Genomic DNA, 25,765 nt, shown 5'->3' with positions numbered 1-25,765 from the left:
TCAGTGGACCTGCTCCATATGAGGCAGCTTGCCATGTTCTTATTTAATCCAGTTCTTTATTCAGAACCATGAGGACTAGAATCTTACTTTATTTTGAGGGGAAAGGATACAGTTCATTGGTGGAGCATACATTTTGCATTTAGAAGGTCCCAGGTTCGGTCTTCGGCAGCATTTCCAGGTAGGACTGAAGAAAAACTCTCCATCTGAAATCCTGAGAGCTATTGTCAGGGAGGACAATAGGCAGCTTCCTATGTGAAGAAATGAAGAGTGCTGTCCTTTGCATTTTAAGCCTAGGCTAAATCTTGGAGCTCAAAGTGAGTTTCACACACACACACACACACACACACACACACACACACACACACACACACACAACACTGAGATGCTTTTCACTGATTTTCCTAGACAACACCCTCCAATGTTTGCTGGTGGAGGAGAGGAGAGAAAGAGATCAGATCCATGAGCCTTATGCACCTACATTGTTTCTCATACTTCCAGCAACTCTGTATTGCCCTACACAACACACACACACACACACACACACCCCATAGGCCAGACCAGACCACAAAGTATGCACTTGTCTTTGGGTATCGGATCTCCGGGAGTTGATGGAAGGGCTTCCTTTTGCTGCCATTGCATTTCTGATGCATCTGGCTGAATGAGCCTGTAAGGGAATCTGGCACAGAGAACCAAGTAAGAGCGAAAGTCAGCATCAGGTCAGAAATGGAAAGAAATCCTATTCACACTTACCAGAATTCACTTTTCAAAAAAAAATATATGGGTTGTGTGCATTAGTGCAACTCAGAGTAGACCCACTGAAAATAATGGACAGAGCTAACTTGGGTCTATACATTTCATTGGGGGCTACTCTCCATGGAACTTCACTGGATAGATCCCAGTTTGGAAAATGAAACGCAGCCATCCTTTGAAATGTGCACTTCTCTGAATTTTGCAATGCAATTCTGTGGCCCCATACTAGAGTAAAGTTTGCATTAAAATGCAGACATTAGTGAAAACAGCATGCAAGGTTCAATGCTGGTCATTGATTGTAACAGTAAAGACTTGAGTTGAGCATACAAAAATGCATCATTTTAGGAAATGGCCTTGCAACATTGCCTACATAACATTGCCTACATAACATTTATATTAAGAGAAAATCACACCCGAATGCTAATGATTATTTAAAAAATAATGAAAATTGCAAACTGACGTGGAAATGTGGAGACATGAATGTAAGATTGGAAAAATGAGAAATGGGGAGAAAGCCCCAAACTGACAGATTCACCCACCTCAAGTAGTATACTGGAAATCATGGATTACATCTGTCCAGTGGCAGAGAGAAGGAGATTTTGATAGGTATGCTTTTTCTAACTGCTTTGAGGTGACAAGATACTGTAATCCTTTCTTTTCTGAAACCCCAAGTCACCTTGAGAATATTTTTAGGCCTGTAACAAATGAAACAACAACCCTGGTATGTCAACTTTTGGGGAATGAGGGTTGCTTTGGAGGAACATTTGCTCCAGTTTGGAAGGAGAATAAGTGAAGCTTAGACCATGGATGCAGAGTTTGCCGGTTAAGCTTCTCTTTCCGGGCAGCGTTAGGAGGGCTTTTTTTCCCCTTAAAAAAGGGGGGGGGAGATAAAATCCATCCAGTCTACTTCAATTGCCTCTGATAATGTCCATGGAGAATTAAAGGCAATTAAGGCAGGGGGGAAATGGAGAGCGACAAAGCCTTTGGCCCAGGAAAGGAGGAGGGGTGGTGGACACAAGGAGGGGGTCAATGCCACAATCAAATTTCCTCACCACTAAATGCAATTAAGGGGGAATTACTTACCCTATTTGCCCAGGAGGGCCAGCCTATAAATCGAAATGACCCAATCACTTCTTTTCTATTTGAGGATGCAAACCGCAAGGATGAAGCAGAAGCCGAGGACCTCCTGCCTGACTCTCAAGCTCCGAGAAGTGGCCTCCATGTATTTCACAGGAGTGGCCATCTTCCTGGTCATCTTGGTGGTTGCTCTGCAAGGCACAGATCCGAGGGAGAATGGCTTCCTCTACAGGGTGTCCCTGGACCCTCAAGGCCTTCTGGAGCTCTCGTGGAACATCAGCTACCCCCTGCAGGAGGTGCATTTCCAGATCCTGGTCAAGGAGCTCAAATATGGGATCCTTTTCGGCATGTCTGACCGAGGAGGCTTTCAGAACGCTGATCTGGCTGTCCTCTGGAGTGATGGACGCCAGTCCTATTTCGCAGTAAGTCTGTTGCTAGGCTTCGTCCTGCATTTGGGCTTGGGACCATGAAGACATTTTCCTTCTCCTTTGGGAAATGAGGTTTAACATGAATCTGGGTTAGGGGATCAAGGGAAGCACTTTCTCTGCATGCAGAAGGTTCAGTCCCAAAAATACCCCTGCCGAAAACCCTCGAGAGCCACTGCCAATCAAGTGTGGACAATACTGAGTTAGATAGACCAGTGGTTTGACTTGGTATAAGACGTATTCCCATGTTCTCATTTAACTCAACCTATACAGATACATGAGGACTGGGATCTTACTTTCATTTTTAGAAATGGCATCTCCAGGTATGGCTAGGAGAGAAAGACCCCGGAGCCTGAAACCTTGGAGAGCTGCTGCCAGTCCGTCAGTCTAGATAGACCAGCAGTTTTCTCATGTTCAGATTTCTTTTGTTGTGAGCATAGTATCTTGTGTTCATTGACCTTTCCCCACTATCAGTTAATGAGCAGATCCTTTGTATTCAAAAAATTGCACTGTGGGAGAGAAAAATTCAGTGAAATCTGCAAGGTGGGGAGTTCTGGGTTTTTACCATGCTTACTTTATTCCAACATAAAGTAAGCAATGACTGTGAGTATATTTTCTTCCATTCTGTCTCACCTGTGGTCTGCATTCTGCAGTCTCTCTGGCTTTCCACACTTCAGCTGAATCCCCAAGGAAGATGCTTCAGAAAAGAGCATTTATCGCTTGGTTTTTCCATGCCCGCTAAGCACTTTTTGTTTAAGCAATCCTCCTCAAACATGTACTTTTATTATGCACATCTGTTTTGAAAATCTGTTTTCGCTATATGTTGGGGATTTTGTTACTCCTCCTTGCTTTAAAAATCTGTCCTTATGGCTCTGGAAGGTGATGGACTCCCTTCATTGGAGGATTTTAAGCAGAGGTCAGATGGCCATCCATCAGGGATTCTTTAGCTGTGATTCCTGCATTGCACCTTGAGGTGCCTTCCAACTGTAAAATTCTATGATTCCATTCCTTTTTTCAGTGAATACTTTATACCCTTTTATGTTGACTGCTTAGATATTATTTATTTTTATTAGGCTTTTTATAAATCTTGCCAAATACATAGAGGCAACGCCTCCCTCATAGAGCTTTTTCAGATCAGGAAGCACAGAAAGCCAGGGAGGTGGTAGAAAGCTGGAGAAAAATTTACAGGAAACAATAGGCACACTCTCCATTCTTACAATGATGCCCAAAAGCTCAAAACCCCTATGGTGAAGGTGCTTGCAAAGATGCAAGCAGAGGGTCTGTTTTTGCTGTGATCTCCTTCCTGACCAATGTCAGTGCCTGAGAGCCTCCGATCACTCTGGACAGCTTCACCAAGCATGATCTGGGGTGGTCTTCTTGATGTGTGCCAGGATCTTATTGAGTTGGCCTGATTCAGTTCAGGAGTTGGCTGGATCCACTAGTGGTTGGAGCCCGTTTGGGCAGAGCCAATGACAGGCAGAGTCACATGATGCCTCCACTGGTAGCACAGAAGAGCCACACCCTGATTTGTACATCAGACGACAGGCATGTGGGAGCTAGGTGAGGGCAGGTTGCTGGGGCAGCACCCTACCAGCCCCAGAGTATGTCACAGAGCAAGCCTGTCAGTAAATCACACAGTTCAAAGTTGGCATTAACACTTTACTAGCAAAAACATGTTCTTTATAGACTAGGCTGTCAGGTCTAATAAGCATAGCAGCTCATTCCCTTTACGTCCTATTCCAGGTCCCTGCCTCCCCACAGCCGTCTATGGCTCTTCTTCTCCAGAGCTTATTCCAAGCAATCGGAGACTGTGCCTATGTGCAGCCTGTCTTTGCTCCGCCCATTTTATGTCTCTTCTGGTTCTGGGAGTCAGGTGGGGTAGCTTGTTGCAGCAGTGGGGGGGGGGCACCCATGACTCTTCACCAGCCTGACTTGTCTCTACCTCTTGGCTTCCCTACTTCCACTCACCTGCTTCTGCCTCTGATTCTCTGGACTTTTCTCTGCTACAGACTCTGCCAGCTCACTACGACCTTTTACCTTTTCAGCTTCTGACCCCTCCTCTTCTCTGTCTTTTTCTTCTTCTCCCTCTGACCATTCATCATTTTCCACCACCACTCCCAGGGCTCTGAGCCTTCTTTTCTTGGTGGCTTCCCAGCTGTTGCTCCCACCATTCCTCTGCGTCCAGTCAGTCCATGACAGGGTACCAGCCTCCACTAGAGCACAGCCCTGTTCTAAAGAAATCTTAAGAATGACTGGAGGACAAGGTAGAAAAACTGAATCCTCTTTCAAAGCAGGAGAAAACTCTTAAGAATCTGGAGGACAGGTTTTGGCACAATTGTCTGTCATATATGATCTGTTGTGGGATGTTCCCCCCTTACCTGCAGGATGCCTGGAGTGATCAGGACGAGCGACTCCACATGGATCCTCAGCAGAACTACAGGCTTATCAGTGCCCATCAAACGGCCGAGGGCCTCTCCCTGCTCTTTAAAAGGGCTTTCAGCACATGTGACCCCAAGGACTATCTCATCGAGGTAAAAAACTCTTCGCCTCCTGCGGTGGGCTTAAGATTTATTTACTGTAACACCACTGGAATAGTTGCTCAGTACTGTTGAGAAGAAAACAGTCCTCCCACGGTATTAAGCACCAAGGGAAAGCTGCACATCAGTTCAAAAAGTTGTAATTTTTCCCAATTGCATGTCATTTTTTCAATCTAGGCTGATGCCAAACATACAAAATATACCACTTGAGACAGCTATAATCTGCTCTGTAAGCATCTTCTGAAAATTTATTTGTTCTTTATTTATTTTCTAAAAAGTTATATACAACTGTGTCATAAATATATGTCAAAGAAGTTGCAGCAACAAAACCATAAAACCACACGAAAAAAAGGTTAAAACGGACATCAATGAACTATTGTGGAAGGATGTGTTCTTAACTGCATGGATAGGTCTGGTGGATTAGAAATGTTTTCAGCAACCGTTTAAAAGTTTAGCACAGAAGATGCCTACTGAATTGTTATTAGTAGAGACTGGGCTGATGACCCTAAATGCTCAGTATCTCATTGTTGTCAAATGTGTCGTGCCAATCTAGGGAACAACCAACAATGTTCCTGCAGATGATCTCAGAGATTAAAGTGTTCAGGACAGGGTGCCAACTTAAATAAAATATTGTGGGGGCCCAGATAAGCCCTATCCCACATAACTGATCACATGATGCAGTGCACACACATCATTTGAATGGGAATGCCCATCAATTTTGTGGGGGCTGGCCCCCTCAAATATTTTATAGTGGCAGCAGAAGTCCCCATGGCCCCTAGGAGTTAGCTCCTGGTTCAGGAGGTCCCTGAGGTACCCCAGATCTAAGCTGCTTGGGGCTTTATAAATTCATACAAGAATCTTGAACCTGGCTCTGTAGTAGATGGGCAGCCAGTGCTGCTGTTTTAACAATGGTGTCACATGGTGTTGACCAAATGCCTCCATCAGCAGTCTGGCTGCAGCATTCTGCACCAGCTGGAGCTTCTGAATCAGTTCCCAAGGGCAGTTGCTCTGCTGCTCAGCTCTGGTCCTTCCTGATGGATGTGCCTTCTGTCTTCCCTTCCAGGACGGCACTGTACATCTTATCTATGGGATCCTGGAGAAACCGGTCCCCTCCCTCCAAGCCATCAATGTCTCTGCCCTCCTCTGGAAAGGCCTGCAACGTGTCCAGCTACTGAAACCCATCATCAGGATCCCACCCCTGCCTGGTGACCTGAAGACCATGGAAATAAGAGCTGTTGACGTGGAGATCCCCAGCCAGGAGACAACTTACTGGTGCTTCATCCAGGAGCTCCCAGAGGACTTCCCAAAGCATCACATCATCATGGTGGGTAGGAGAAAGTACTGCATCTTTCTCCTAACTTCATAGACTTTGACTCCCTTTCTTTCATTTCCCTCCAATCCAAGAAACTATTCTTTTACCTTTTTAATATCTACAATAGGGGTCATGAAAGAGGAACGTCATTTTTTCTCAGTGGCAACCTCCTGGAGCCGGTGGTAGGTGGAGTAACAGGTTAGGTTTAGAGGTGTAAGACACCAGGGCGCTCTCTCTCTCTCTCTCTCTCTCTCTCTCTGTGTGTGTGTGTGTGTGTGTGTGTGTGTAAGACCCATTACTATTTCTGCAGCAGGGTCCCTGTCTCCTGGATCATAGCACCACCCAAAGGGCAGCCTTTTAGCCACTGAGAAGGAATTTTCTCACCCTTTGCATCAATTGGAGACCATCACAATGAAGGAAGGGTGAGTCAGCCACAAACTATGGCCTCCTAGGTGCCCTCTGAAGAAAGTGCATGGGAAGAAGAACCTTGAGAAGTTGTTCTGTACACTCCAAAGCGAAACACTTAGGAGTACTTGAAAGATGATTTGAGGAGTGTACAAGTTCTGTTATGTGTCATGAAACTTTAAGGAAAACCCCACTTAAGAATGCTGTATATTGGAACACTCCAAATTATTTGCCTGTGTTGTACCTGCACAGAAAATAGTAGATCCAGTCAAAAGGCAACACTCACAGATCTGCATTGATTGTTGCATTGCATTTCTAATTATTATTAGTGTATGGATTATTCTGAAATCTTAGAAGGTTGCATAATCTTAGAAAGGGGCATGGTTGTGATGGGTGGCGGCGGCCTTGACTATCTTGAAGGAATTTGTCACTATGCTGCAGGAGGCAATGGGGGGGGGAATGGTTGGGGCTCATTTCTTTGTAGAGGCAAGCTCTCAGTGATTCCATCTGTGCAAGATATGCCTGTTCCTGCATATGCCTCCATACCTTTCTCCATGCAGAAAAGCAAGAGACATCTTCACAGCTGAATTGCATATTCTAGCCTGACAAAAGCACTTGTGGAAGAGACCAGAGAGGGCTGGTAAGAGTATGCCCTGGGTAGCAGCTCTGAGGGTCAGATCCAGGGCAGACTCGTAAGCCCAGATCCCCAGCTCAGTCCAGATCTCCACCCCAAAGTGGCCTGGCTTTGTCCAAATCCAGTGCACAGTTCTAATTAAGAGGAGGGTAGGCTCGAAGACATGGGTGGTGCTGTGGGTTAAACCACAGAGCCTAGGGCTTGCCGATCAGAAGGTCGGGGGGTTTGAATCCCCGTGACGGGGTGAGCTCCCATTGCTTGGTCCAAGTTCCTGCCAACCTAGCAGTTCGAAAGCACGTCAAAGTGCAAGTAGATAAATAGGTACCGCTACAGCGGGAAGGTAAACGGCATTTCCATGCGCTGCTCTGGCTCGCCAGAAGCGGCTTTGTCATGCTGGCCACATGAGCTGGAAGCTGTATGCTGGCTCCCTCGGCCAATAATGCAAGATGAGCACCACAACTCCAGAGTCGATCACGACTGGACCTAATGGTCAGGGGTCCCTTTACCTTTACCTTTAGGCTTGAAGAATTCCATCTCCACATTTTTTTATATTTCAAGTCCCTCCTTCCTTTCAGCACTGTTACACTTTCTGCTATGGGAGGGTTTGTAGGAGCTGCAGAACTGTCCCCCCCACCCCACCCCCTACCCCCAGCCTCCCAACAGGATGAGAGCGAAATCTGAGAATCGAGCTAATGAGGGGGAAAATCAATCAGCCTAGAGGGCAATTCCTGCAGAATTCCTTAGTCATCAGCTATGGAGAGCTGTTAGTCAGACCCTGTCACCTTGCAGGTTACAAGAGAGGTAGGAGGGGGAGGGGGGAAGGAAAGTCATGACTCAGCAGATCTCAAAGTCACAGCTGTCCATATAGCAACCCCCACCCCCCACAAGGTGGTTAGGGAAAGAAGAGGAAAAGCGGAAGTTTTAAACAGCAATCCCTCTTCACGAGGAGCTCTTGAAATTGTAGCTCTGAGAGGGACATAGGGGGTCTCCTAATAACTCTCAGCTCCCTTGTGGTAAGCCATGGCTGTTTATCATAGCACTTTAAATGTTTGGTGTATATGCGGCCTGTGACTGTTTTGTTGCATTTTGTTCTTTTCAAATACTACATCCATCGTCTCCCAAGCCTAGATCTAAAGACAGCGCTGAGGATGGTCAGTGGCAGACATGGCTTTCTCACCTTCCTCATTTAATCCCCACAAGTCTGTGAGGTAGGGTAAGATGAAAGGCAGAGACTGGCTTCCAAGGTCACCAAGTGAGCTTCATGGCCAATGGAGGGATTTGAACCCTGGTCTCTCCCTAGACCAACACTCTAACCACCACACCGCACTGATTCTCTTTGCAGTATGAACCGGTCATCACAGAGGGGAATGAAGCTATTGTCCACCACATGGAGGTCTTCCAGTGTGCTGCCAATTTCAACACCTTCCCACACTACAATGGGCCCTGCGACTCCAAGATGAAGCCAGAACGCCTGAACTACTGCCGGCACGTGCTTGCCGCCTGGGCGATGGGTGCACAGGTGTGTCAGATTGAGATAGCTGTGCAATACAGGGCTGGGGCAGAAGTTTCCTGCCATTCCATTCTCTCTGAACTGTTTTCCATCAGTTAATGGAAATGAATTCATGCAGCTTTCCAGTGACCCCCCCAAAACAGGCATCTTCCCCTATTGCCCATGTATTGTGGGATGCCCTTTCACTCTGCCTGATAGGCAGCAGTAGCAACAGACACCTTCAGACATCCTGGAAAGAGATCATTGGGGGCTACTAGGGCAGAGCTTTCCAAAATGTGTGTCGCGACACATTAGTGTGTCGGCTGCAATGTGTAGCTATGCCACATGAATGCTCCCCACGCTTCTCCTGGGGCTGGAAAGTTTAACCTTCTGTTGGCTAGGAAAACTGAATTCCTGTGTCACAAAATGATGCATGTCTAAAAACAGTGTCGCCAGCTTAAAACGTTTGGAAAGCTCTGGGCTAGGGCTTTCCCTTTCTGCATTGCAGGTTTCCAAAAGCCGTGAGCTCTGCCTGATACTCCCTCCTTGGGGGGTCATCATCAGAACTGCAATACTGGGGTGGGGGCATGATGACGATGACCATCCATCTGGCTAACTCTCCCTCCCCTGTCCTTCTTATAGGCTTTTTACTACCCAGAGGATGCAGGGCTTGCCTTTGGGGGCCCTGGTTCTTCCAAGTTTATGCGCCTGGAAATCCATTACCACAATCCCCTGGAATTCAAAGGTAAACAAAACTTTGGTGGTGGTGGTGTTAAGACTTATTAGTCACTTGTTATCTAAAAGGTCTTACATCTAAAAGTGACTTACATTTGAAACATGAACACCACCCCGTGATTGTCTAATGAAGGGTTGTATTATTTATTTAATTTATTAAATAAATAATAAGAAATATTATCAAGGGTCTGAAATGAGGATAAGGGACCCCTGGCTTCACAGAAGTACATGTGAAAAGGATCTAGTTGTCTCAATAGACCACAACCTTCACATGAGTCAGCAGCATGATGCAGTGGCAAAAAAAGTGAATGTTATCCTGGGCTGCATCAACAGTAGTGTCTGGATCAAGTGAAGTCATGGTGCCACTCTATTCTGCCTTGGTCAGATCCCACTTGGAGTACTATGTCCAGTTCTAGATGCCACAGTTTAAGAAAGATGCTGGAACACTTGCAGAGGAGGGCGATCAAAATGACCAAGGGTCTGGAAACCAACCCCTATGGGGAACAGTTGAGGGAGTTGGGCATATTTAGCCTTGAAAAGAGGAGACTGAGAGGAGATAGGATAGCCATCTTCAAATATCTAAAGGATTGTCACATGGAAGGTGGAGCAAGCTTGTTTTTTCCTCCTCTGGAGGCAATGAAATGAATTCATTTGACAGGAATTCAAATGACGGGAACTTTCTTATAGTAATATCTGTTCAACAGTGGGGTGGACTCCCTCAGACTCAGAGGGTGGCGGACTCTCCTTCCTTGGATGTTCTTAAACAGAGGTCGGATTGCCATCTGTTAGGTGTTATTTCACTGTGATTCTTGCATTGCAGGGAGTTGGATTAGCTCATTCCTTGACTGGGGGGCAGGGTGGGGTAGGTTACTTATGCATCCCTCAAACCTGAGAGAAGAGACATTGTGGCTGCTGTTTCCTCCCCACCCTCCCGCAAATGCCATTTAGCTGCTTGGCTGAGCTTACAAGGCTGAGAATGAAAAGGTGCCTCTCAAAATAATGAGTGAAGGGGCAGCCTCTCCTGCTTCTACCACATTTTGTGACAGCAAGCTGGCTTCAGGGAGGTGTGGGGAGAGGGATAAGAAAATGCAAAGTGGCTGCATTTCCATAAGCACAAAGTTGCCTGCTCCTTGACTTCCTCTGAGTATTTTTAGAAAGCCCCAGCATCTGTGCTGCTCAACAGTCACAGGGTGTTGGGAAGCAACTCATCTATAAATAATAGGGTTTGGTTCTTTCTGTTGAACCAACACCTCCCTCGTTTATTCTTAACCATCTGTTGTGCCCAGTTTGGAGACAGGGACATAAAAGGAGATGGATGTCCTGGCCAAAATCAGATTATCTTCCATTATGGATTTAACATGTGGATTGGGAAACTGGCCAGTTTGAGTCTGGTCTCGAGAGTCAAAAACCTCTGAAAATGAGTTACTGAGAATTGCAAGTCGTGAGAGTGTTGTTATTGCACTCAAGTCCTGCTTAGGATCCCACTTGAGCATCTTGTTGGCTGACTACTGCTTGATAGCCCAGTTGGTTTGAGTGTGGTTCTGATAACACCAAGGTCAGAGGTTCAATACCCATAAGGGACAGCTGCCTATTCCTGCATTGCCAGGGGTTGGATTAGACGATCCTCAGGGTCCCTTCCAACTCTGTGCTTCTGTGAGAACAGGATGCTAAACTAGATGCTTCCCCCTTTGACCTGGTGCAGCTGCCAGGCTCTTCTCATTTTCTCCTTCAACTGTAGGGGAGATAAACATATTTTTGGAGTGCTCTTCACATCTGGCTTAGCAGTGAGGATGGCAGAGATGATGTTGGAGAGTATGAAGGGGGCTCATTTTGATGGGGGCACCTACCGGGCATGAGAACAGCCCAGCCCCAAGATTGGCCAGCAAGATGTTCTTCTGGTGCTTCTTCTATCATCAGTCCTGCTATGAGAAAAGAGTAAGCTGCAGTCATGGATCTCCTGCTGGTTCAGAAGGAGCACACACACAATGAGCAGGATACTGGAGTCAAGATGAGGTCAGAGGGGGCTGATGAGGGGGCATGTATCATAGGGCTGAAAGTGCTGAAAGCCTTTCCCTCACTATCTGTCTCCATCTAGTATGCAGTTTGCAGGATGCTGGGTGCCCAGAGGGGCCATTAAACAGCCGTGACATTTCAAGCAAACTCAGAGGGGCCCAAGACAGCAGATTCTACTTGGATCAGCTGCTAATTACGGCCCCAGGCAGAGAAAGATCTTACATCACCCACTATAGTGCGTGTACAGCTCATAATCCCTGAGTTATGAAAGAAGCAGGTTTGTTTATAAGGTGTTCTTAGAGTTAGTAGGTATGGAGTTTGGATTAGTAGTAGTAGTAGTAGTAGTAGTAAGTAGTATTTTACAACATATTAGTGACTTTTTTTTTTACAAAACAATAAAAAATACCCGCAATAAATAGATAACCCATAACATTAAAAACAAAGCAGAGAAAAATCTAAAACTCATCTATATTTTTGAAAGGCAGGACTGCAACATCCCACTCACTGAAGGAAGCCACAGATTATTAAATAATAACATTTTTAAAGCAACCACAACCAAAACATTCAAGGTATTTCCACACACACAACAAACCTAATCCCAGATCCATATATATATTAAAATATATCCATAAGAACATAACATAAGAGCATGGGAATAGTTCTGCTAGATCAGGCCAAAGAGGATGCATCTAAGTCCTGTTAGCTCAGAGGCCGCACAAAAAAAAACCCAATGGGAAGCCTTTAAGCAGGAGCTGAGCTCAACATTACCCTCCCTTCCTGCAGTTTCTGGCAACTGGTATTCAGCAGCACACTGCCTTCAGCGGTGGAGGCGGAGCACACCCTTTGTGGCTAGCAAGCATTGGTAGTCTTCTCCTTTTCCATGCGTTTGTCTATTTCTCTTTTAATGCTGATGGCCCACATTGCCTCTTGTGGGAGTGAGTTCCACAGTTTAACAATGTGATGTGTGAGCTCCATAGCAAGGGTAGATTCATCAGACCATGCCCTGTAAGGCTTAATTCATTTCCAAGATTTGCTGCCTGTACCTATGAAGATGATCATGGAGACAACCCAGTTCTACACCCAACACTGAAGGCTGTTCTGCTACTCTCATTAAGATGGGCTTCTTCTTCTTTTCAAACTTTGACAGGTCGCCGTGATTCCTCAGGGATCCGCTTGTATTACACAGCCTCTCTCCGGCCTTACAATGCAGGGATCATGGAGCTGGGCTTGGTCTACACACCGGTGATGGCCATTCCTCCAGGCGAAAGACACTTCCAACTGACCGGCTACTGCACTGATAAATGCACTCAGCTGGTGAGCAGGGGCGCAGTCACCCGGGCACAGTTTTTTTTGGGGGGGGGGCATCAAGGCGCCCTGCTCTGCCATGAGCTGTTGCCTCCTTCTCAGTACCTTTCAGCTGAAGGGTGATTGAGAAGGACGCAACAGGCACACACCCTGGTCCTTGCAAGCCCAGTGCTGCTTTTGCTATGGCACTACTCACAGGGGCTAGGGCGCATGCCTGTTGCATCCTTCTCAGCCACCATCCCACCCAAAAAGCTGGAGGGCATCGGGAGAAAGACGCAACAGATTAAGGGCACTCTCCCTGTAAGCAGTGCCGTTCTCAAAAGCAGCGCTAGGCTTGCAGGGGCCAGGGAGCATGCCTGCTCGCCGCACCCCATAAGCCCAGTGTCATTTTTTTAAAGAGTCTTGCAAAGTGACATTGGACTTGCGAGGCACTGGGAGTGTGCCCCGCTTTGAAGCAGTGGGGAAGGGTCGCTCCGGCGGCTGGCCCCGCCCACGGCCTTGACCCCATGGTGCAGGCAAGAAACACTCCACCGCTGCTGGCGAGTATGTTTACCTTAGGCAAGCATAGCCAACGAGGCACACAGGGAGCTATCTGCCTTCTACTGAGTCAGACCGATGGTCCACCGAGCTCAGTAGTGTATAAGTACATTGGCAACAGCTCTGTGGGGTTTCAGGCGGGGGGCAATCTCAGACCTGGGATTGTCTTCTTGCAAAGCACCTGCTCTGTGACTGAGCTGTGGCCCTGCACCAACAAATGAAGTATGATTCTAGTCCTCATGGTTCTGAATAAACGGCTGAATTAAATAGGAACAAAGGAAGTTGATCTTTTATAAAGTCAGACCAACAGTCCATCTACACTCAGTAATATTTGGCCAACAGCAGCTCTCCGGGGTTTCAGGGCCTCCCTTGGACCTACTTGGCAATGCCATTAGGGGTTAAACTTGGGACCTTCTACATGCAAAGCAATGGTCCACCACTGAGCTATTTCCCTTCCCCAGAATCATGACCTGTGTCCAAACCAGGGGGGAAACGATGCCAGTCCTAGATATTGTGTAGTGAAACCACTCCACAAGACAACTTGCAGTTAGCCCTTTTTTTTGCTGTTCCACATTGATTTCTGATAACTGAGTAGCCACCATCCCTTCCACTTGAAAGCATTTGCCATTTGTGATTCAATCTGCTGGGCCACAAATATTTGTGCGACGTGTCTTGCCAGGCACTGCCTCCTTCTGGGATCCACATCTTTGCTTCCCAACTTCACACCCACTTGACAGGGAGGAGCGTGGAGACGGTGTTGTCGAGAGAAGGGAGAGAAGAGGAAATTGTCAACATCGACAAGCACTACAGCCCTCACTTCCAGGTACAGCTTTGATAGTCATTATATACAGATTATGTAATATTCAGCTGTGATTTGTGCTTTGCAGGGGTTGGACTAGATGCCATATTGGGTCCCCTCCCAACTCTACAGTTCTATGATTCCAATGCATTTTAAAATAAGCCTAGAGTGCCCTGCAGTTAAGGGACAGAGGTTCTCTACTCTGCCAAGCAATATCTTTCACCCTCAAAGCCTTCCATCACATTTCCCTTCCACCTCAATTACCTTTTGCTTACCTATACATCTCTCTACTCCTGTCTCCTGCTTTATTTTAGGAGATCCGCATGTTAAAGAAAATTGTGACTGTTTTCCCGGTAAGCAAATATCTAAATGATGTTTTGTTTAATCCTTCATAGGTTTTTTTGGGGGGGGGTGTGTGGACTCTGTCACCTTATTATTCATTAATAATACCCATCCGTCCTAGGGATATGGATGAGGATAACCCTCTGAGTGATGGGGTAAACTCCAAAAGGCATATGCACACCAAAAGAGTTTCCCTTTGGTTAAGTCCTTTGGGATATGACAACAGCTGCTCCGACTGAGTGCTTGGTTGTAGATGGGCTTGCCTCTAGGCAAGGGATTTGAGCAGGTGGGGGGGGGTGGAGATTTGACCAGGCTTCCAAGCAAGAGATGGAATGCTAGGAACCTCTGTTGTTGCAAGAGCATGAGTTGTTGCTGGCATCGGTCCATCTCAGGAGACAATGGAGTGCGCCTCCAGGGGTGAAGTCAAACCACTGTGTTAGCAGCACAGAAGTTACTCCCCTGGGGTTCAAATCCTGGGCTGTGTTAATGGAGGCCCTGGGCTGCCCACACAACAAGACCACCCTCTCAGCCTTGCTGATGTGGTCCAAAGGAAAGCAGAGCAATACGTTTGGCACCAGCTTGGCTACAGGAGTTGCCAGAAGGAGGCGTACAAAGCACCATCCAACCATCTTCAAGACTTCACTCTGTATTTGTGTAGAGTTTACTCCTTGGCCTTTTCTTCTCCTGAAGATATCCCACAAGGCAGTGGAGATTTAGGATCAGAGTTTTCCTTCTCTCCTACGTGGACTCCCTTCGCAGGCTGGGAAGCCCCATCTGCCCATCACTTCCCTCTACAGTGCATGCAGAAACTGCCTTCTTGACCACTGGACCTACTATTGGTCTCATCTGCTTAATCTGCTGGAGCCTGTCTTCACATGCAGGGAAAGTCCATAACTCTTCAGTAGTTTGTGACCCATTGGCTCCCCTCATCTGGTTTAGCAGGCCAGTTGAAGCTGATTCCTGGGGTGTGGCCGCTGTCATATGCTGACAGCTTCTAGGAGCCGCAGGTGAGAGCTAAGTGCAGGGTGGGGACCAAAGGTGGACAAACTACCCCAGAAAGAGCACAACATGTCTCCTCCTAATCAGAGGAACTGCCCCTCCCCTAACACTCCATGTGCTACTCATAAATACATACCCAGTGTGATTGGTGAGTTTGCTGCAATTTTGCTATTTTATATTGTTTGTTGCTTGTCTTGTATTTAAATACTTTTACTGAAGTCTCTTTCATATTGATTGGCCCATCTATCTCAGTGTCATCTGCACTGACTGGCAGCCACTCTCCAGGATTTCAGGCAGGGATTCTTGAACATTACATGAGTGGAGGCACCAGATGGCATGGCGTGGATCCTTGCCACTTTTTCTCTTGCCGCAGAGACCTGGTGTCACAGATGCACAGGCCCAGCTGGTTATTCTCCCCAGAAGGAACTCTGTTGAAAAGCATTAGCATCCCAAGAGGAAGTGAGGGCAGGTGATGCAGACACCAGATCTCTGGCGCTTTTCTGTTTATTTCCAGGGTTTTCTCTCGACATAGACTGCCTTTTTGGCTGGGTACTCAGCTATCCAAATATGACAAATTGAACAGATATAAGACAAAAAGGGACGGAGAGGAAAATATGCACAGAAACCCTGTATGGGTGAGAATAGGAGGCAAGGAAGTGTGATTTAGCTGGAAGAGATAAGGACATAAGAGGAGCCCAGCTGGATCAGGCAAAAAGGCCCTTCTAGCCCAGCATCCTGTTCTCACTTATGTCCATTTACTATAGGACTGCAGAACCCCAAGCCTGGGGGCCAAATGCAGCTCTCCAGTCCTTTCTTTCCCTTGCAACTCTCACCAGCCACACCCCTCAAGAGATTGGCTTCATACCCTCCTTGAGTGTTTTTGCATGACTGTAAATATGTCCTTGAACTCTGATAATGCCTCTTGCTTGCCTGGAAGGAGGATTGAGAAAGGAATGTTTGTGTGTGTGTGTGTGTGTGTGTGTGTGTGTGTGTGTGTGTGTGTGTGTAGAAACTAACCTACTGCACATGGGTTAAAATTCAAATCCACTGACCTGCCCACTTTCACCTCTGTCCCCACTCACCACAGCCATGTGACCTCCAAAAAGTTGCCCATTAGAGAAGGCAGCCCTCAAGGTGAAAAAGCTCCCCGCTCCCAATCCAGTTTCAAATATGTGTTTTTCTACCAACAGGGTGATGTTCTCAGAACCACCTGCATGTACAACACAGAAGACAGGACTAAGGCAACTGTGGTGAGCATCCCTGGACATGTTCTAGGATACAGTATGGATTTGTGCCACTTGTGAAGATATGCAAAAACCCAGAAGCCAAAGGGGTGCTGCCTTCGTTCTCTGGCTAATACTGCACATGACATGTAAAACCAGAACAAAGTATTCAAAATAAACAGTAGTGCAAATTCCCACTCTTAATCTGCATAGTTTATAGACACCCTTTTGCAGAATGTGGATTGCTTGATCGCGTAACTTTTTAATATTGCGTTTTGTAACATGAAACACTTTGATTTTTGGCCTCCTTCTGAAACTGGGTGAGGGTGTAATGCAAGTGAGACCATGTCTACTTAGAAGGAAGTCCTGTTGGATTGAATGGGGTTACTCCCAAATGAGTGGATATAGGATCTGAGCCTTGGCCACCAAGAGCATGGAATGAAGGAAAGACTATGGAATGTGGGAGTTTGGGTTTGGTGTGGGACAGGCCTCCCTCTTGTCAACGGAGCTGGGTCCTTCCATTCACATCTTCTTCTCAATTTCTGCAACCTACAGGGCGGTTTTGGCATTATGGAAGAGATGTGTGTGAACTACATCCACTACTACCCACAGACGGAGTTGGAGCTGTGTAAGAGCGCCATAGATTTGGGCTACCTCCATCGCTATTTTAATCTAGTAAACAGGTAATGCATTGTAATTGCCCTAATGTGAGATCATGAACTGAGGAACAAACTGGCTTGCAGGAGGATCTACCAAAATGGTCTCTGGTAGGGCCACCTTGACCCAAACTGGGCTGACACAGAGAAAACCCAACCCAGCTTGAATCCAGCCCCAGAATCAATTTGTGGGACAGGGCTAAAGTTTAATTAGGGTTATTTAAAGCCTACTTTAGAGGGACGCAGGTGGCGCTGTGGGTTAAACCGCAGAGTCTAGGGCTTGCTGATCAGAAGGTCGATGGTTCGAATCCCTGCGACGGGGTGAGCTCCTGTTGCTTGGTCCCAGCTCCTGCCAACCTAGCAGTTCGAAAGCACATCAAAGTGCAAGTAGATAAATAGGGACCGCTACAGCGGGAAGGTAAACGGCGTTTCCGTGTGCTGCTCTGGTTCGCCAGAAGCGGCTTAGTTATGCTGGCCACATGACCTGGAAGCTGTACGCAGGCTCCCTCAGCCAATAATGCGAGATGAGCACGCAACCCCAGAGTCAGTCACGACTGGACCTAATGGTCAGGGGTCCCTTTACCTTTACCTTTAAAGCCTAATTTAACATTTGATCAACAGGGGACACTCACAGACCTACCTGTAGATACCATTGGGGACGGAACCTCTTGTATGCAAGGCAGCTGCTCTGCATTACTGAACTATCACCCTGCCCCTTAAAATAAAGCAAGATTCTGGTCCCCAGAGTTCTGAAGGAAGGACTGAGTTTAATAGGAACAAAGAAACCTGCCTTATACTGAATCAGATCCTTGGTCCATCTAGCTCAGTTTTCTCCACTCTGTCAGTGGCTTTTGGGAATTTTAGACAGGAAGTCTTTTCCCAGCTCCACTGCAGATTCTAGGTATTGAACCTGGTACCTTCTACATACAAAGCAGGTGCTGTACTACTGAGCTGTGGCCCTGCCTTCATCTGTACCTTTTTGATGTTATGAGGCTTTGCTTTTTTCTCTCCTTCCCTTCCTGAGACAAGAGTTTTCTCCTTCTGGCAGGTTTAACAATGAGGATGTCTGCACATGCCCAGAGACCTCTGTCACAGAGCAGTTTGCTTCTGTCCCTTGGAATTCTTTCAACAGAGATGTCCTGAAGTCCCTGTATGACTTTGCCCCGATTTCTATGCATTGTAATAAATCCTCAGCAGTGCTTTTCCCGGTATGTATAACAATGAGGAACTTTGGGGGAAGCTGGGGGAAGTGGACAGAGAAATCAAGGGTGTTTTACTAATTCCTTGGTCTGTGCTGGGTTTCTTTGTCAACGAACACAAGGGCTAATATCTAAGTGAACTATTGGAATTAATGGATCTACTCCGCAGGTTTATTCAGATCCTGGGCACATTGCATCCGTTTTCCCGATTGTAAAACCAGCATTTTTGTCCTGTTCTAATGTTCCTTTCATGTGGCAGTACTTCTGGCATTATGGGGCTGTGGCTTTTTTTTTACCACAGTAGCTTTTTTGATCTAGCCCAAACCCCTGCAATGCATGTCATGCTGAATGGCATTCACACTACTGGGTGTGGCATAACATAAAGATAAACATCATTTGACAATGCCAATACTCCCCACCGCTTCTATACATGCGAGCTTCTGTTCCCCCACATCTCCCCCTTGCAAACAGCAGGATGGAATTGTAATATGGTATAACTGCTTAAAATTTCATCACTTTACTCCCACAATTTTCTGGGTTAAGGGGGTTGCCAATGGATTTTTCCCCTGGAATCAAATAACATGGAAATGAGTGCTAATCTTTTGCTATATTCTGCCAGATTTCAGGAAGTGGCTTTTACATTATCTGAAAGCGCAAATATAACGTGAAAATTAATAGTTTGGGCAACATCAGGGAAATGGAATAAAGTGTTGTTTGAATGCAGCCCACAACTATTGTTGGACAAGTTGGTCTTGGCCATTAATTTCAATAGGTCTACTCTGAGTAGGCCTAGCATTGGATACAACCCATTGCATTCTTTTTTCATGATGAAGACAAGTTGAACAAGTTCCCCTCCTCCCTGCCAAGAATTATTTTGCCCTGTTCTGCATTGCATATTATTATTCACAACTGTCGAATTTTCTCCCCTTTGCATTGCCCATCCAAAGCCACAGGCACATGTTTCTAAGTACCATAGTAATGCAGACCTGAATGGCCACAGTGCGTTGCCTGTGCATGAAGGTCTACAGCTAGCACAACTGGAGACTCCTCTGGAGCAACAGATTTGTGCTTTTCATATCAGAAGTGCAAAAATCCATGGCTATTTCTCAGTGACCTTGAATATAAAGCACCAAACACACATACTTACACACACCCCAGCTCTCAGGGCATCCCAGGGAAAAAAAATGTCTTGTGCCTTTTTGACTGTCTATTTTAGACTCTTTCAGCCCAAAGATAGGTCTCATTGAAAGTGACAATGAATAATCTTGGCCAGGAGGGACATGTGATGAGCAGCCTCCATCACTGAAGACCTTTGCTTCTGTAGTTGGACTTTAAAAGTAATCACCCAAACTGTTTAAGTCATAAATAGAAGGATTGAGTCCACTTTATGAAGGGGAAGTTCTTGGATCTGGAGGACAGTGCAAGGCTAGGGGAACTTTTGTGTGATCCACCAAGGCAAGGCCTATTAGGGATGACTCAGAACTCCACATCTACTAATGCCTGGAATCCATATGGTCTCTGGGGGCAAGAGGAGGCCTCCACCCAATTCCACACACAGAACCCTGTTGAATCCTAATTTCAGTGCTGGTGACTTCATTGCACCTGAGGACAGCAGGCTGGTTTAGAGGGTGCAGGTCAAACCATCAGCTTGCCACTGCTTCCTGCACATGCCTCCTTAGGCAACTCACGCTGCTGAATGATAAGAACAGATTTGCATTCTGGAATGGAATCAGGAATCTGTCGCACTGTGAGAAGACCATACCTGAAGAAAACTGGGCTGCTCTAAGCCTCTTTCCCTGAGTTTGGCATTGGATGGTTGAACTCACTCCAGAGTTTTAGAGCTGTTCTGCTATTCATCCCTCATTTTTTGGCATCTAGTTTCCAAAGAAGTGGGATAATGAACAAAAGGGTTAGAGTTGAGAAATGCCTTTGAAAGCAGCTATCTTATCAGGACAGAGGTGGGGGAATGACTTCTTCACACAGCGCATAGTTAAACCATGGAACTCACTCCCACAGGGAGGCAGTGATGGCCACCAACCTAGATGGCTTTTATAGGAAGTTTAGACAAATTAATAATGAAGGCTATTGATGGCTACAAGCCATGATGACTAAGCTCTGCCTCCTGAGGCAGCAATGGAAGCAGCAATGCTTCTGAGTACCAGCTGCAGGAAACACAGGAGGGGAGGGGGCTCTTGTGCTCACAGCCTGTTTATGGGTTTCCCACAGGCATCTGGTTGGCCACTGTAAGAACAGGATGCTACCTTGAGGCATCAGGGCTTGCCATATGGAGGTCTACTGTGACAGCAGAACTTCCATGACCAGGGATAGTCTATTTCTGAATGCCAGTTTTAGGGAACCATAAATGGGGGGGGTTGCTGTTGTGCTCAGGTCCTGCTTGTGGGCTTCCCATAATGGGCATCTAGTTGGACACTGTAAGAACTAGATGAGCCATTGGCCTGATCCAGGAAGCACTTCTTATGTTCTAAACTGTATTGGTGGGCAACATTTATCTAGCCTTACCCCCATGGGAGGGAGGGGAATTTGCCTGTAATTAGAGTTGACACTAAACAGCAGCTAAAGGCAACTGACATGGCTAAATCCTTTCAAAAATATACACTTTTAGATACCCAGCAAGGTCACTTATTTCCCCAGGTGAGTTTCTTCTCAAAGTTCCTAAAATATCAGAACTACAGTGATACCTCTACTTACGAATTTAATGCGTTCCGAACACACATTTGTAAGTCGAAAAAATTTGTAAGTCTAATCCCATAGGAATGCATTGGGAGAAAAAAATTCGTAAGTCGAAGCAACCCTATCTAAAAATTCGTAAGTAGAAAAAATCCTATCTAAACCGCATCCAAGATGGCGGATGGAGCTCCATTTGTAAGTAGAAAAATTCATAAGTAGAGTTATTTGTAAGTAGAGGTAACACTGTACTGCTTTTCAGCAACTTGGAGCAAGTCTTTCAGTGTGGCTGCTCCTGTTCTGTAGAACAGCTTTCATCTTGTGATACCACAGGTACACCCTGTTGGCATTTTCCAGAAATAAATTAAGATGTCTTTGTGGGATGTAATCCACTGAGAGCAGTCAAGTACAACATTCCATTTTTTCCCTAGAGTGCATATGCAAGGGAATGTTTGGTCAAGTCAGTTGAAACTTCCTGTTCCTCCTGGCCTGGAGCATCCTTCCTTGCATGTGACTAGTGGGTGGGTGTGACCTTTCCAGACCTGGTAAAAGGACAAGGCATGCTTCCACTCTCTCTCTCTTTTCCATCTTCCTTTTCTCCTGCGAACTTCCCGGACTGCTAACTGCAGTCATTAGGTCAACCCACATATGGGGTAAACCTGTTTGTATATGCTTGCAACTTTAAGCCTAAAGCTTCAGGGAAGGCACTGTGCTCTGCCTGATCATGAGTAAACTTTATTTTTATTGCTTATGAATAAGACTGTGGTGTCTTTATTCTTTTAGGAGGGATTCAAGGGGTCTTACCAGGAATATATTAAAAACACATTTCAATCTGGACAAGCCAGATTGAATTGCGTATTGTCTTTTGAAACTCACACAAGTTTGCAACTAGTATTCTGCTGTGTAAAGGGGAATGCACTCTGCTAAGTAAAGGAACTTGCTAGTGCAAGTTAAGAAGGATATCAATAAGCAATATATCCTCTCCTGCCACCCTGAACATTCCCACAGTTTTTGTCTGGACAAGCTTTTCCAGCAGGATGAAGTCTCTATCTTAGGCATTCACAGAATCATAATCATAGAGTTGGAAGGGACCCCAAGGGTCATCTAGTCCAACCCCCTGCAATGCAGAAATCTCAACTAAAGCACGCATCCAACCTCTGTTTAAAAACATTCAATGAGGTCAGGAAGTTATTCCCGGTGTTTAGTCCAAATCTCTTTTGTTGTAACTTGAAGCCATTGATTTGGGTCCTACCTTCCAGAGCAGGAGAAAACAAGCCTGGTCCATCTTCCACATGATAGCCCTTCAAATTTTTGAAGATGGCTATTGTATCTCCTTTCTGTTTCCTCTTTTTCAGGCTAAACATTCAGTATGTTATTATTTTTAAACTTCTTGTTCATTGTTGCTGGTTTGCACTGTTATTCAAAATATTTCTTAGCAGTTTTTAATAGTGTATTTGTAAGTTACTGTGACTTACTGTGAGATGTATGTAAAAGGTGATGGTGAATAATCAATAAACTGCTTCTCTCTCCAGGGTGAATGGGAGAGGCAACCTGTACCAAAGACCACAGAGATACTACAGGAACCAGAGTCAAGCTGCGAGCCCAACCTAGTCCGTCCCCCAGTGTCCCCCACTCTTGTTAAACTCAACAAGTTGCCTTTAAAGTGAGAGCTGGACCTAATTTAGGCCTCACCCACACCTTACATTTAAGCACTATGATACCACTTCAAACTTCATCCCAAATAAAATACCCCATCCCCATTCTCCTAACAGGGCTACAATTCCCAGAGTGGTTTAACAATCAATCCCTCTTCACAGCAAGCTCTGGGAACTGTAACTCTAACACAGGCATCCCCAAACTTCGGCCCTGCAGATGTTTTGGACTACAATTCTCATCTTCCCCGACCACTGGTCCTGTTAGCTAGGGATCATGGGAGTTGTAGACCAAAACATCTGGAGGGCTGCAGTTTGGGGATGCCTGCTCTAACAGCTCTCAACACCCTGAACAAGCTACAGTTCCCATTATTCTTTTTTTGGGGGGGGAGCCAGAAATGTTAAGCTGTGACAATAATGCTTGGAATCTATAGTGCAGGTTGGGCTTTTAAGCAGACAGCTGCAATCCTCATAAAGGGATAATGGATGAAGCAGAATCTCTTTACCACCCCAGGAGGCAGACCTAGAGCCAGGGTTTCTTTTGGGGGGGTGGGGGTGTTGAGTGAAGCTCCGTTCAGAAGTTAGAACAAGCCTACAGAGAGCAGGAAGCTTGGATTTCAATCATAGCAGCTCTGCGGGTGAGCAACGGGACTTCTTCCTCAAACAAAAATGAGCCTTACAGATGTATCTTCATGGATGGCCCCACTCTGAGGCACACAACAAGGCCTGCCTCCCCTTTGGCTCTGCCTACAAACCAGATCCCACCATGTGTTCCTCTGACCCACCCCAAGTTTTGCTCCAAAGCTCAAAAGAGGAAGTCTTTTAAAAATAATAATAATCAAAACTTGGTTTGAGTGGCAGTGTCAAAACACAGAAAATGAGCCTAATGCCTTCTGTGTTGAGGACTGATTGGTCTGTGGACCTGAGCTGATGGGACGGAGGAACAGGGATCATCTCTGTGTGTGTGTTTTCACCCACAAACCCATTCATAGTTACAGCTCAACCTGCAACATTTATAAATAAACGTAATAGCAAAGATCACACCAAGCCTGCTGCAATGTGTATGTGCACCCTTTTCTCCTTGATGGACAAACCCTATGTAAGGAGCACGAAGAATTTAATCATCATTGTTTATTTGTGTATTTGAAGACCAGGAGAATAGTCCCAGAAACTGCATTTGCAAAAGTGGTGCTGCAGTTGGCCTGCCACTTCTAGCTCTTTGGTTAGTTTGAGAGCCCTGCTTGCCTTATTTCTTCTGAATATCGGTTGCTGAAAATCACAGGATAGAATGTTCTTGTGCTCATTCCACTGGGGCATCTGGCTGGCCACTCTGAGAACAGGAAGTTGGAGTAGATGGGCCATTGGCCTGATCCACGAGGGCTTTTCTTATGTTTTCTTATGTTTTCAGTTCAGTGGCCCTGCTTGTGGGCTTCCCATAATGGGCATCTGGCTGGACACTGCAAGAACAAGATGCTGGACTAGATGGGCCTTTGGTCTGATCCTGCAGGGTTCTTCTTCTTCTTTTTGCCAATTATTTTTATTGATTTTCCATAAATTTTAACAAATTGTCACCAAATTAATAGAAATTTAAAAGCTGACTTCCCTCATGTTCCTTCTTTTTCCCTCCCTCCATTGTTGCTCCAAATATATTAGTTTTCTCAACTTTCATTTCAATATTCAATAAAATTAAACATAATTATATGCAGGGTTCGCCTCCTCCTCCTCTCCATTTTCTCACCTTGATTACCCTGTGAGTTGGCTTAGCCCAGAGAGAGCACTTGATCCAATCTCTCCCACCAGGTTTTACACTTAATTAAGTAAGGATTTGAACCCTGGCCTCCTGGGTCCTAGTCCAAGACTAGAGTCCACTTCACCACACTGGTTCCTAATGTGTATTTATCTCTGGCTTCTAGACAGGGCATTCCACCTGCCTCTTCTAAGATGCCACCTGGCAGTGACAAACACTCAGATCATTAAGAAAGTCTGCTACTTTCACCCCAAGAACTGCTTTTATTTGTAAGCAAAGTTCATCAATTTGGCTGCATCCCCAAGCTGCCACTGAATTCAGTGGGACTTACTTCTGAGCAGGTAAGGTTAGGATCACACTGTTAAAAGCCAACCCTGATTTCTTGGACAGGATGGGGGCTGGGTGGTTGTGTTGAAATCAAGACAGTAGGGCACCAATTTGTGTCCAGCTGTCAATAGAAATCGCAATATGTCCCAGAAGGCGTTCAGCATCTCAACCGAAAAGGAAGTTCATGGTAAGATTGACAGGAGTAGTGGATGCTGAAGAGAAATCACAGGGGCAGTAGAGGCTGGTCCTCATTGAAACTTGTAGTGGGCAACGCAGGGCGCCCAAGCTATAGGCAGAGACAGAGCCAATGAGAAGCCAACTAATTCCAACTAATTTTGTCCCCATCCTCCTACCAGCTGACTTCTACAAAGGGCAACACTGAGACTAAGGAGGAGAAGGAGGAAGCTGACAGGCAATGCCATTCCTTAGGCTTGTCGTAAGTAGGAAAGAAGGCATATAGGAGCTAGCTGAAGGCAGAGTGGGGTTGGTGGGGCAGAGCCCCATTTGCCCTAATGGACCAGCCTCCACTGCATGGGGTTGAGTGGGGTGGGGGGAAGGAACATGATTACCCTGATCTGCTACAAAGCGTCTTCTTGAGACATTTCAATGGCCACTACCAATTAATTGGTGGAGGTCACTTCCATATTGATCTGGTCCAGCAGTGCTCTTCTAGTTTTCCTTGGGCCCTAAGCTCTGTGGAATTTTGCTGAGTCATCCACACCCTGCAGATGTTGTCCGCTGCCCCAGCCTGCTTATAGTCTAGTCATAGTCCAGTCCTTTGTCCATCCATCTCAGTAGATCCCTTTCACTCTCTTGTTCTCTGGATCAAAGGGTGTCCTGGTGTGCGCTTTGGCTGCATAAGGGACTCCCATCCTTTCCAAGGTGTATTTACCACTTTTCACAAAGTCCAGGGAGAC

General features: G+C 46.1%; 2 protein-coding genes across 3 annotated transcripts in view; one reads left to right on the top strand and one right to left on the bottom strand.

Annotated features, from left to right (window-relative positions):
• The first annotated feature begins 1,851 nt into the window (after positions 1 to 1,851).
• On the top strand, positions 1,852 to 23,910 carry DBH (dopamine beta-hydroxylase). The gene is made up of 12 exons (XM_035113632.3): positions 1,852 to 2,249; positions 4,637 to 4,783; positions 5,853 to 6,113; positions 8,483 to 8,659; positions 9,272 to 9,374; positions 12,525 to 12,691; positions 13,899 to 14,042; positions 14,333 to 14,371; positions 16,550 to 16,609; positions 17,138 to 17,265; positions 18,287 to 18,446; positions 22,655 to 23,910. Exons 1-12 carry the CDS (start codon positions 1,869 to 1,871, stop codon positions 22,787 to 22,789), a joined length of 1,902 nt encoding a protein of 633 aa, XP_034969523.3. The 5' UTR covers positions 1,852 to 1,868; the 3' UTR covers positions 22,790 to 23,910.
• The window catches only part of SARDH (sarcosine dehydrogenase), a 46,625-nt gene continuing 44,750 nt past the window's right edge, over positions 23,891 to 25,765 (bottom strand). For both annotated transcript variants that reach the window (XR_015948696.1, XM_035113124.3), the window contains one exon: positions 23,891 to 25,765. Coding sequence is in view for 1 of the 2 variants with exons in the window: in XM_035113124.3 (XP_034969015.2) it covers positions 25,640 to 25,765 (126 nt within the window). In the remaining variant the exon portion in view is untranslated.

This window comes from Zootoca vivipara, chromosome Z2 (assembly GCF_965207765.1).
Source record: "Zootoca vivipara chromosome Z2, rZooViv2.hap1.1, whole genome shotgun sequence".
NCBI lineage: Eukaryota > Metazoa > Chordata > Lepidosauria > Squamata > Lacertidae > Zootoca > Zootoca vivipara.
The sequence above is the reverse complement of the archived record's forward strand: the minus strand, read 5'-3'. Positions and strand labels throughout refer to the sequence as shown.